Source organism: Oncorhynchus kisutch, linkage group LG14 (assembly GCF_002021735.2).
Source record: "Oncorhynchus kisutch isolate 150728-3 linkage group LG14, Okis_V2, whole genome shotgun sequence".
Classification (NCBI taxonomy): domain Eukaryota; kingdom Metazoa; phylum Chordata; class Actinopteri; order Salmoniformes; family Salmonidae; genus Oncorhynchus; species Oncorhynchus kisutch.
The window spans coordinates 39,531,124-39,543,874 of record NC_034187.2 but is presented as its reverse complement, the minus strand read 5'-3'; the positions used below and the strand labels follow the sequence as shown (position 1 = coordinate 39,543,874).

The following is a 12,751-nucleotide window of genomic DNA, read 5'->3' as shown; positions in this document are numbered from 1 at the left end:
GTTAGGGAAACAAAACGTATAAAGAAAAAGTATAAAGCCTATGTTTACCACATACCTTATCTTTGGCGTTTATACAAAAATACAACAACAAAAAAACGTGAATTTCCCCTTAGGCTTTTCCCAACGAGCCGTGGCAGAGTTTGTGCCTACAAAAAGATGCCATTAGCCTACTATTGCTTTCTATTGAAACCAGACCCTAGTCACTGTTGCCTATGGTTCGATTTTCGAGACTAGATCAGAGGCAGCCAAATATTCTGGTGCCACTCAGGTAATTTAAAGTTTTTGATTGATGACATGTAACCATTTTTTTTTAATGTTGATTGTGCTGTATTTTTATTTTACATTGTATTGATCGCAGTTTTTTTTCCATATTGTATTTGATTGTTAGTTACTGGGATCAGGGCACCCTTGTGAATGAGACCCTGGTCTCAATTGGTTTTTCCCTGAATAAATAAAGAATAAATCCTCAGACTGAATTCACATGATGGGCAGCTGACTCTAATAGCCCACTTACCAGAGACATATAGCCTATTCTCTGCAGTTGTCCCACTACACACCCACAACCTCATTTTAACACCTCCTGATATTATATATTTTTCAACACACTGCTACATGTGGTTAAATATATCACACTTGGCTGGATATTTTTTATTTACCCACTCTTCCTTCCAGGCTATAGAACACATCATGCCTTTCTTCCGGTCACAATAAATGGCACACTCTACCATTAGTGATGGTTGCATACATACAAGAACACATCATACAGACATATTACCCAAGAAAGGAGGATGTCAGAATTTCTTAGGTTGGTAGAAGTGAGAATCTAAACACAATAGTAATAAAAAGTGGTTTGCCAAGTAAATGTTAGTGTTTTAACATTAATTACAACAATGGTACTCATGCTTTCGTTTTCCTCAACCACACTGGTCGATAATGGTTGGGTGGGTGATCAAAATGATGGAGTGTCTCATTATTGAGCGAGCGTGGATGTTGGGATGCGATGCGAGCGCACTATACTGGTCCAAGGCGTTGTGGCACCTCGGAGCACGTGACACAGAAGCGCACAAAGCGACCACTTCCTTATAAATAATAATCCCATTCCTCAGACAGACACATCGCTGTCTCTTGGCTTTACTAAACAATAATGCGAGGCTCATCATGACGAAAATTCGAATTAAAAACTACTTTTGATACACTTTGAAAAAGCAACTGTTGACATCAATAGGCTACGATTCCTGAGAGTGGATATGTGGATACACTTTCTCTTGTCTTCAGGTAATAAATTAAATCTGGTATATGGATCGACGCAAGTTATTTGTGCAAAGAATGTGAAGGTAAAAACACATTTTGTTTTAATAAAATCAAATGTTGCATTAATGCATAGTCAAAAATGTGTTACTTCATTGATTTCGCTATAACCTTATGACAGTGTATATTCTTATGTGAGTCTAATTACTTGCCTGCAGCCTCTCTACAACCCTACTTATTGTTAGTCTTTCTTATTCGTTCATGAATGGGACAAGGGGCATCGTCACATTGTTGTATATTCACAACCAGTAAATGGTTTGCTTATCTATAAACATCTGCATGAAAATGTTATCACAATTATTCTCAATAGCCTGTACTTTTTTATTAATGAAAAACAAACATGTCGAATAGGCCTATAGGTTCTTGTAATTTTTTTAACCAAATGTACAGATATATTAATTATCAAATGGAAGGGTTATGTACTGTTTATCTATGAGAGCAAAACATAGTCATGTACAGTTCTATAGATTGATTCAACAAATCAATCTTGTCTTGAGAGAATATAACTACCTTGATGCATAATTAATTGAATCATAATTTTGAAACGTAATTACCCCTTAATTGAAAGGAAAGATTGACCTACATAGGCTACTTAATGCAATGTTTTTTTTTATCCTGGGGGCAGCACAGAAGGTTAGATATGGGTCTCATTAATTTGTCATCGACTGTTAATTCTCTCACTATTGTCTGAGACACATCTGCTGGAGAGTCAGCTGGCTGATACAGTAGGGATGTCAATAATGTCACCCAGCAACCTACCCACATCACCCACAGTTAAATACATACACGTTTGCCATCCCCCGAGTCACAATTAAACTAAATAATAAAAAGTATTGATCATTTCTAAATTGTCTGGAACTTTTTTCTCTAGATACTCATCTTATGTTACATAATTTACCTTCAACTGGACAGCCATGAAGTCTGCTCTGGATGGAATAGCTGACACCACTTTCCGAACAATAACTAATGGTTTGCAATATCTTGGCTCCAACGATGTGAGCTACAGTGACCCATCCATAGAGTCTGGCTTTGCCAAGACTGGATTCCATTTAGAGAAGGCTCACTCTGCCCCACTTAGAAACTACTTCCCTCGAGTAGCTAGAGACGAGGAGCTCATCTTTAATGGCAACTCCATTTACCAGACCAACTTCTCTGATCTGGTTGGCAATGGGACCTTTGTGGACGGCGGGGATTCTATCCAATGCGGGGAGAACTCTGTGGACATGGAGTGCTTCATGATTCTGACCCCCAGCCAGCAGTTGGTAGTAGCGATCATGGCACTCACCCTGGGAACCTTCACAGTGCTGGAGAACCTTATTGTACTGTGTGTGATCCTCCACTCCAGCACCCTGCGCTGTCGGCCCTCCTACCACTTCATAGGAAGCCTGGCTGTGGCTGACCTTCTGGGCAGTGTCATATTTGTGTACAGTTTCTTGGACTTCCATGTGCTACACCGGAAGGACAGCCCCAATGTGTTTCTCTTTAAGCTTGGTGGGGTCATCGCCTCTTTCAGTGCCTCTGTGGGCAGTCTCTTTCTCACAGCCATAGACCGCTACATCTCCATCCACAGGCCCATGGCTTACAAGCGGATTGTCACCAAGACAAAGGCTGTCATCGCCTTCTGCATGATGTGGACTATCTCAATCGTCATCGCGGTGCTCCCCCTACTGGGCTGGAACTGTAAGCAACTGAACTCAGTGTGCTCTGACATTTTCCCACTCATCGACGTGAAGTACCTGATGTTCTGGATAGGGATGACCAGTGTGCTGCTGCTGTTTATCATCTATGCCTACATGTTCATCCTGTGGAAGGCCCACCACCACGCCGTGCGCATGATGAGCCGCCACTCCCAGAAGAGCATCATCGTCTACACAGCGCATGGCACCAAGGTACAGACAATGCGACCCGAGCAGGCCCGCATGGACATCCGCCTGGCCAAGACCTTAGTGCTGATTCTTGTGGTCCTCGTCATCTGCTGGGGCCCTGTGCTGGCCATCATGGTCTACGACCTGTTCTGGAAGATGAACAACTTTATCAAGACGGTTTTTGCCTTCTGCAGCATGCTCTGCCTGCTCAACTCCACCGTCAACCCCATCATCTACGCCCTGAGGAGTAAGGACCTGCGCCGGGCCTTTCTTAACATCTGCCAGACATGCAGGGGAACTTCTCAACTACTGGACAACAGTGCTGAGTCCGATTGCCACAGCAGGAGCGTAAAAGGCACAGCCACAGCCTACAAATCCACGGCTAGCTGTGCAAACACCACTGTGAAATTGGCCAAAGTTACCCTTTTGGTCTCCCCCGAGACAACTGCGTCTACCATTATGTGACTGTGAAGGAATCGACTGAAGGAATTATGCAGAGTAGTCACTACCCCAACTTGCACTGCACTGAAAGTTTGCTAAACATCAACTTCTAATTCAGTTCTTTGAAGTATATGTAGCTATAGGATAAGAGAATGTGGCTTTTTATTTCAATCTTTCAGAAGAAATTCATTTTCATTGGGAAATAATGGCGATAATCATTGTTAAACTGTACAGTTGTGTATTTAGTGGCATGCTTTGACTGTATGGTTTGTCTCTAAAGTGCTTGTAGGTGAAATTGGCTGCTCTTTATATTGTAAATTAGTACATTGTGATGGTTTGTAGTTCTTGTCATAAAGCATGTTGTATGAAACTGTTTTGATTTCCTTATTTTTTGAGTAATGCATAATTGAGGACCATGTTATGAAATACAAGAGTAGACCATGTACATCTTTTCAATGATTCACATTATTTAATTTTATGCGGAGACAGATTTCCCCCAAAGAAGAACCACAAAGACATGTAATGTTGTGCAGTATTAAATATGTTTCCCCCTTTCCATCTCTCCATATGCATTAAGTGTTTTTCTATGAATACACATAATTTATTTTTCAAATAAAAACATTCAGGAAAGCAGCTTGTGAACCACATACAGTATAATACACATGTATTTTTTTTGTTGCATCTCATGAGATTGATGGCACTGCAATGCTACTGTGAAGAACAGACCTTCTCTCATGAAACTACAGAGACAGAAAAAATCTAAGGTATTTATGTGCAGTTGCTTATTCCAAACCAGCTAATTTAGTAATAAGCAATGTATATGAATGTTTTCATCTGATCACAGCAATTGAAACACAATAGTCAGTGTGTTTTATTGCAGCTGTACTTACACCAAAAGCTTCCATCATCAACCAAAAACGGACAAAACAATGACGAATGAAAGAAAATCTGCAGAGGCCCTCTAAATCAGTGAAGAACTAAAGGAATGCGAATTTTTAAGAGGTCCCTACTAGGATAAAATGTGCACATACTTCATTTACAATCATAATCATTTATTTCAAAATTATTAAACACCTTTATGTGGTTTAGTTTCCAAGCCTCTGAATAAAGTCAAGTGTGCACAGTACTCATAAGGCAGGCACGATATAGTCTTATCGGGCTTTGGTTGTATATGTTTTTGTCAGTCTGGAGGAGAAAGAGGTGTAGGCAGTGGCACATGGGATAATGTGCCATGTTGCAGTGGCACATGAGATAACGTGCCATGTTTTGTGAGGTACTGTACTGCCTCAAAAAGTAAGTTAAACCCAAGATACAAATAAATATAAAGTGTCAAACTAACAGAAAAGGCACAAAACCTATAAGTGAAACAAGCAATTTCACATTACGGGCCCATGCATTTGCAGAGCAAAAGAGACAGGCAAAGACTAATGGAAAAACACCAATCTTCAAGATTAAAGTAACAAGAATGTGTATGAATATGGCTACTAACTAATGTATATGGATAGCAGCGCAAAATGTAATTTATTATGTAATTCCATAACCACACAAACGACCAACTTTTGTCTGCACTACAAAAGGTTAGTGCTATCCGGAATCCTTGAGACGTGCCTACCCTTATCTCACTCTTTGACCATTTTAAATGTCATAATCAATCGGCTAATGTCAGAGTTGGGACCTCCTATGGATTCCAGATTGCAGGGACCGCAGTCCAAATCACCGCCATCATCAGTCTCATCTGCGCATGCCCAACCGACCCGGCATGAGCGCATAATTGAATATTTGACGTCATCAATACGAGAAACAGACGGCTCTGGTGGTCAAAAACAAGAAAAAGCTGACGTTCGCTGCCTTTCAAGATGGTAACGTTAGGCAGCAAGTTATATCTTCGTCTGAATGTATAACTTAGCTAGCTAAGGACATCTAAACAGATAACGTTATAAGATATTGAAAACAAAAGTCAACGTTACACGGGCGTCGGAGTGATAAGAGGGGGTAACTTTTCCCGGAAAGGTGAAGGGAATTTGTTTTAATTTGGTTGGTTAACGCTAGCTAGCTAGCGTGATAAGTTAGCTAACAGTAGCAATACTCCTTCCTGGACTTGTCGAAGTTGCAAAGCTAGCTGAAAAGCCATCAGGATAAGCTCTTTCTTAGCTAGCTAACGAACGTTAGAAAGCCATTTTCTTTTGTGTTTCGCATTAGCCACACCGTTCCTCGTTCGGTCTTTGTAGACCCTCCTAGGTTCAAATCATGGCGTGTGGAGCGACCCTGAAAAGGACCATGGATTTTGATCCATTGATGAGTCCGACGTCCCCTAAAAGGAGAAGATGTATTCCGGTGTCCCCATCATCATCACCACGGAAATACCTTCGCATGGAGCCGTCACCATTTGGAGAAGTGTCATCCAGACTATCAGCTGGTAAGTACTATACCGGATGAACCCAAACTCATATCAGACATCTATAGCAAGCCAGGCAGTGGGCAATCTTGCTGCACGTTGAAGGTCCAATGCAGCAGTTTTTAATCAAAATATCAAATAATTTATGGGTAATTAAGTACCTTACTGTGATTATTTAAAACAATGGTCAAAAAGAAAAATTGCTGGCAGGCCAAAACTCAATTCCACCAAAACAAGCTGAAATTTCAATTGGTCTTTTAAAACAGCTCTTACGCTAGAAGGGCATTTTTCACAATATTATTTCAACCTCAGTGTGGAAAATATAAAACACAGGAAAATCACGTTAATGGCACGGGGCCTTTTAAGGTAGCATGTTCTTTTTCCAAGATCATTCTAGGTGTTAGCCAATAGCCACTTGTATTATTGCAGCAGTTTACAGTGCATTCAGAAAGTATTCCGACACCTTGACTTTTTCCACATTTTGTTACATTACAGCCTTACTCTAAAATTGATTAAATATTTTTTCTCAATCTACAAAGTACCCCATTAATGACAATCAATTTACCAATTGATTGGTAAATTCAATTAATTGGACATGATTTGGAAAGGCACACACCTGTCTATATAAGGTCCTACAGATGACAGTGCATGTCAGAGCAAAAACCAAGCTATGAAGTCGAAGGAATTGTCTGTAGATCTCCGAGACAGGATTGTGTCAGGCACAGATCTGGGGGAAGGGTACCAAAAAATGTCTGCAGCATTGAAGGTCCCCAAGAACACAGTGGCCTCCATTCTTAAATGGAAGAATTTTGGAACCACCAAGACTCTTCCTAGAGCTGACCGCCCAGCCAAACTGAGCAATCGCGGGAGAAGGACCTTGGTCAGGGAGGTGACCAAGAACCCAATGGTCACTCTGACAGAGCTCCAGAGTTCCTCTGTGGAGATAGGAGAACCTTCCAGAAGAACAACCATCTTTGCAGCACTTCTCCAATCAGGCCTTTATGGTAGAGTAACTAGATGGAAGCTACTCCTCAATAAAAGGCACATGACAGCCCGCTTGGAGTTTACCAAAAGGCTAAAGGACTCTGACCTTAAAAATAAGATTCTCTGGTCTGATGAAACCAAGATTGAACGTTTTGGCCTAAATGCCAAGCGTCACATCTGGAGGAAACCTGGCAACATCCCTACGGTGAAGCATGGTGGTGGCAGCATTACGCTGTGGGGATATTTTTTTGCGGCAGGGACAGGAAGACTATTCAGGATCGAGGCAAAGATGAGCACAGCAAAGGACAGAGAGATCCTTAATGAAAACCTGCTCCAGAGCGCTCAGGACCTCAGGCTAGAGAGAAGGTTCACCTTCCAACAGGACAACGATCCTAAGCACACAGCCAAGACAACGTAGGAGTGGCTTCGGGACAAGTCTCTGAATCCCCTTGAGTGGCCCAGCCAAAGCCCGGACTTGACCCCATCGAACATATCTGGAGAGACCTGAAAATAGCTGTGCAGCAATGCTCCACATCCAACCTGACAGAGCTTGGGAGAAACTCCCTAAATACAGTAGTGCCAAGCTTGTAGCATCATACCCAAGAAGACTCAAGGCTGTAATCTCTGCCAAAGGTGCTTCAACAAAGTACTGAGTAAAGGGTCTGAATACTTATGTAAATGTGATAGAGTGTAGGTTGTAACATAACAAAATATGGGCAAAGTCAAGGGGTCTGAATACTTTCCGAATGCACTGTATCTTGAAAAAATATCAGTGTTTTCAAACCCAGAGGCGCAACATCGTGATACTTACGGGAACGCATTACGAAGCAGACTACTATGGAGCGAGAGACCTGCCAAAAGGTTGAGCGTAGGTATTGTTAGATCATAAGAAAATCTATATGTAAATTGTTAGGATCGTAAGAAAAGCCATGCGTGAAACGGAAAATGTCATCTGAACATATAAACACCATGTTATGATTACGGACTAACATTTTAGGCTTGAACAAATCTTGTTGCAATCCTTACGAACAATAATACCTTTTGAGTTTTGTCAGTTTCATATCACCAACAAAAAAAAAACACACAAATGGCCTGTGAGGAGTGCTACGTGAACAAGCATAACACAGCATAATATTTTTTTTTTTTAAAGTCAAGTAAACCGGAAAGAGGTATCCAGCATGTTTAAGTGTCCATTCTCTATTACTCTTTAGTTAAGTTTACTTCACATTAGGTACTTAATGTAATGGATTTGTTTGCCAGCGCAAGTCTAGATAGCACTAGCTCTGTTATGCCTACACCTAGCGTACGGAAACTTCACTGTTGTATCTCTAAAGCATGGGCATATCTCTGGGTGAGGTGACGTGCATGGATGAGGATGTCCACCTTATCAAAAATGACTAATTCAATATTGCACCATTCCATTCTCTGGGCTCTGTCTGCAATCATAACCAGTAGTCTCTACCAGGAATAATGAAATACAGAACAATAATATATCACTCAATCTTGCCAAAGCATACTCTGTAAGAGGGGTTAATATGAATGTAAAATAATTTGACATGATTTATATGAACCAGGTCATGAACATATGGACTGTGAAATGAATAATGGAGAGGTTAAACGTAGGCTAAGTCTGGCATAAGCTTATTCCCACACTTTACAGTAACTCTGTTGCAATGGTCTTAAGTAGTCTCCATATAGGCTATTCCCTCCATCGTGATACTGCTGGCCAGTTGAAGAGCTTGTGCAGCACCATGCGACTTTGGAAAAGCACCCCTCAGCCTCAGAAGATGCCCTTCTGGAGGCATGCAGCTATAGTTGGTACACCCTAATGTAGGCCTATTTGCCTACTAGCCAAATAAAGTGATGAGCATGCATGATGCGTGCAACTCGTCATTCCAACATATTTGAACATTGAATTCATCCTTCATTCAGTAATTTGTTGCAATAGGAACTAAAACCAAAGAATAGAGCATTCTTATCCATTTATTTATTGAAATCTATGTATTATCATTTTAATAATTAAATGTTTAATTTAGTCCTATCCAAATAAAATACAAAAGCCTAAATTGCAATGCCTAAAAGTTGAAGGCCTATCATTTTGGGTACTGGCGTCTTGCGGAATAATTTTAGAACTCTATTTGTGTTTTATACCTGTTTTTATTATAGGGCTCCCCTTTAAAAGAGACCCTAGCTCCCAGGCCTCTAAATATAGCATCTAAATCATTTTTAAACAAAATAGTTGAAGCACGTGCAGTGGCTGATAGCCTATTCTTTTTGCCAGATCTGTTTAAGCTACAGTCTTTGGGACCCCTTGGCTATTTCGCTCAGGACAGGTTATAGCCAAGACTTAAGCAATATTTTGTTTCATCTCATTTATTGACATGGATATAGCCTCTGCGTGATGGGGTTGTGCAAAGCAAATGTCTAAAACAAGCCTACATACAGAGTGGAATTCTTTAAAATAGTCAAAATGCCTAATAAAGGCCTACAGTCCGTACTCCGAAATACTGGAAAAAGTGTGATTCATTAGGTTACATGATCACCACAGTAGCCCCACGCGGCTATAAAAATAAATTATGCAATTATATGGCGATTAAATAATACAACAGCATGGCATATTTAGATAGCGGAATAGGCCTAGCCTAAATCATATTTACTTCTGTCTTTATCATTCTCACACAAGTCAAAGGCCCAAGCCAATACTACACCATCTACTGGTATAAAGTCGTTATTGAATGCAGATCTAAAACAAGGTGACGGGATGACGTATTTCTGCGCATGAGCTTTGCTAGCGAACATCATCTTGACATCGCTGACAAGTGTGATCAGGGATTTCTATTGGAGAAGCAGTTTCTGCATATCTTCATACTGTACTGTCTTTGTTAACATGTTGTCAGCCATAAGGATTGTACTGCAGTGCGAGGCCTCCATTAGATTTGACAAGTTGTTTGACCAACGTTCTATCTTATTCTAGAGCAAATTCTGAACAACATCAAGCAGGAGTACAAACGCATTCAGAAGAGAAAGCACATAGATGGAGTTTACCAACAGACAGAGGGTTGCTACTCGCCAGAGTCTCCACCCCATCTTAGTGGATCCAGTATGCCAGGTTTGTTATGAGCTTATAGTGTACTATTAGCCTAAACCCTGGTGAGTGGAGGAGATCCACAATACTAAAGGAACTAGACCCCCCCCCCCCCCCCCCACATGCAAATGACCGAATTGCTTTACTTGTGTCCTCTGCAGGCACATCTGCTGGAGGTTCTTCTCCATCAAAGAAAGAACAGCCCTTATTTACTCTTAGACAGGTTGGAATGATTTGTGAACGTCTACTGAATGAGCGTGAAGACAAAGTGCGGGAGGAATATGAGGAGACCATGACTTCCAAGTTGGCAGGTGTGGACACAATTCAGAAAGTGCGCCATGTGATTTTTAGTTACAGGCAAAGTAAACCCCTCCCTTTTCTCCCACATTTCTATTACAGAACAATATGACACTTTTGTGAAGTTTACACATGACCAGTTGATGCGAAGATTTGGAGAGCAACCTGCAAGCTGTGAGTATTGTTTTGCCCATTTTTACATGTAATTATCAGTGCATGTACCATTCCATTGCTGAATGTGAGAAGGCAACTGTGACTCCTGAATGGAAACCTCTAAAAGATTATGCTAATATGGCTGGTTTTCTGCATTTATCCAGATGTTTCCTGAGAGACCGACTTTGCCAGGCGACCTTCTCTTGCTGGAAGTTAGAGTTTAAATCTTTGGAAATCCCTGCAAGTGATTGGTTTAATGAAACGTCTTACTGTGCCATATTTCTCCTTTGGGCAAAGGTTTATCTAAACCGTTGTCAGTGGTAATCTCTCTCACGTAAGCAACTAGGTGCTTCCTAATGTAATTATATGGACCCCCTCTACCAGTGGCCTACATTTCTCCTGCTGTACCTATATCGATAAGTTGTCACTCTCTTACTTTTATAAAGACATCTGGCATTCCAGACTTTATTCACTGTTTTATTCCTTTGTTACACATGTATATATGATAAAGGAATGTAGACAAAGGTTTGCTGGTCAATCTATTAGCAAGTGGAAGGTACGGTTTGGAGAAGATAATTTGCAATGCCCCAGAGCCTTTTTGTATGGGACTTTACAAAGACTAACTTCAATTCATTAGATTTTTTTCTGCTTTCAAAATGTTATTTCATTGACTGTTTTGCTTTCAAACCTATGTACTTAGTAGAAAAACCAAACAATAAAATGTTAAGTTTCATGTCGTCACAACAGGGTAATGCTTTAATTAACTGAAGTACTGATATTTCAATTGTAAATAGCTAATAATATAATCAAGTAGATATACCGATGATATCAGGTTGTCAACCCAGTCGCTTGTGTTCTACCACAGCTCCCTGCCTCCACTATGGAGTGACCAAGTCAAAGGCACTTGTCAATCTCATTCCACGGAGGGCCGAGTGTCTACAGGATTTTATACCACCCTTGTACTTGATCGGTGAATTAAGGTCACTAATTAGTAGGAATTCCCCTCACCTGGTTGTCTAGGTCTTAATTGGAAAAAAACAAAACCCCACACACCTCGGCCCTCCGTGTAAGTATTGACTGAATGTTCATCCCAGTTGCACTTCATCTAGCCCTCAAGTGGTAGAATGATCTTGTTTCATCACCTGTTTACAACCACTACATGAAGACCCATCTGTTCATTACATATGAATGCACCCCTTAAACTTGTTAACATGGCTGCTTTTATCATTTTTGTGATACTGCTACTTGATGACAAAATGTTTTATAATATTGCATATACACACTTCTTTGAGTGTGTTTGTTAATGGAGTAAACTGTAAACATGTTTGCATTTTCCACACCTTTTAAGAATACACTGGAGCAAATCATGATAAAACAATTGACACATGCACACTATACAACACAAGCTTAGAGACCGTGAATCAGCAGCCTCCCCAGGTCAGTCATGACACATGGTCAGACTTCTGCTTGGTGGATTTTACAAATCCCAGGAACTAGCTCAAACAGCCTGAATAAAAAAAAAACCTGGTTGCCTTTGGCAGGAGGCTGAATCTTCCAGCAAGACAATAACCCTAAGCGCACATCGAAGTCCAAAGAAATAGTTAATTGACCACAAAAATCAATGTTTTGCAATGGCCATCTCATTCGCCGCACTTGAACCCCATTGACAACCTGTGGTTTGAATTCAAGAGGGCTGTCTTTTCTGAGTAATTGTATTAGTATAATAATGTTTCAAAATTGCATACAACATAGCTCACTCAGTATTTGTGCGAATTCATTTTCTACAGTCTTTTGTTGCTCAACTTTATCAAGGGTGCCAATAATTTGACCTGACTGTATATCTAGGCTATGGGAAAGGAAAAAGACTGCAGTAGGACATGTGGTATGAAAAGCAATATTCAAAATACATCACGAGCAAGCATTTTAAAACTTCCAACAGTTAAAGGATACCGTTTGAGTTCATCCACTTTGCCATAGTCCACAGTCAGCATCCTTGCCCTCTGCAGCCGAAACCACTGTAGCATAAGCCTGCAAATACATACAAATTCACTCAATGCAATATGTAAAGTGCTCTTGTTCAGGAAAGAATACCAACAATAGTGTTTCATTTGATTCTTTATAAAAACCTACCTCCTGCCAGTGATACAGGTTGATGAGCCTCCCACACTCCATATGGAGTTTGTACACAATGCAGATGTCAGGAGCAGCATTTGAAATTGTCCC

General features: G+C 40.6%; 2 protein-coding genes across 2 annotated transcripts; both read left to right on the top strand.

Annotated features, from left to right (window-relative positions):
• The first annotated feature begins 1,080 nt into the window (after nucleotides 1-1,080).
• Nucleotides 1,081-3,978, top strand: LOC109903254 (cannabinoid receptor type 1A-like). Its single transcript, XM_020499898.2, has one exon. It carries the CDS (start codon nucleotides 2,223-2,225, stop codon nucleotides 3,636-3,638), a length of 1,416 nt encoding a protein of 471 aa, XP_020355487.1. The 5' UTR covers nucleotides 1,081-2,222; the 3' UTR covers nucleotides 3,639-3,978.
• A 90-nt stretch (nucleotides 3,979-4,068) lies between these two features.
• Nucleotides 4,069-11,261, top strand: LOC109903871 (akirin-2-like). Its single transcript, XM_020500866.2, has 5 exons — nucleotides 4,069-6,030; nucleotides 9,968-10,102; nucleotides 10,240-10,389; nucleotides 10,478-10,549; nucleotides 10,693-11,261. Exons 1-5 carry the CDS (start codon nucleotides 5,862-5,864, stop codon nucleotides 10,701-10,703), a joined length of 537 nt encoding a protein of 178 aa, XP_020356455.1. The 5' UTR covers nucleotides 4,069-5,861; the 3' UTR covers nucleotides 10,704-11,261.
• Nucleotides 11,262-12,751: the final 1,490 nt, after the last annotated feature.

Excerpts from the sequence above, each read along its gene's own strand:
- LOC109903254 (XM_020499898.2), top strand. The coding sequence starts at position 2,223 with ATGAAGTCTGCTCTGGATGGAATAGCTGACACCACTTTCCGAACAATA.
- LOC109903871 (XM_020500866.2), top strand. The coding sequence starts at position 5,862 with ATGGCGTGTGGAGCGACCCTGAAAAGGACCATGGATTTTGATCCATTG. Across the intron at positions 6,031-9,967 it reads GTCATCCAGACTATCAGCTG|AGCAAATTCTGAACAACATC; the intron begins GTAAGTACTATA and ends ATCTTATTCTAG. Across the intron at positions 10,103-10,239 it reads TAGTGGATCCAGTATGCCAG|GCACATCTGCTGGAGGTTCT; the intron begins GTTTGTTATGAG and ends TGTCCTCTGCAG.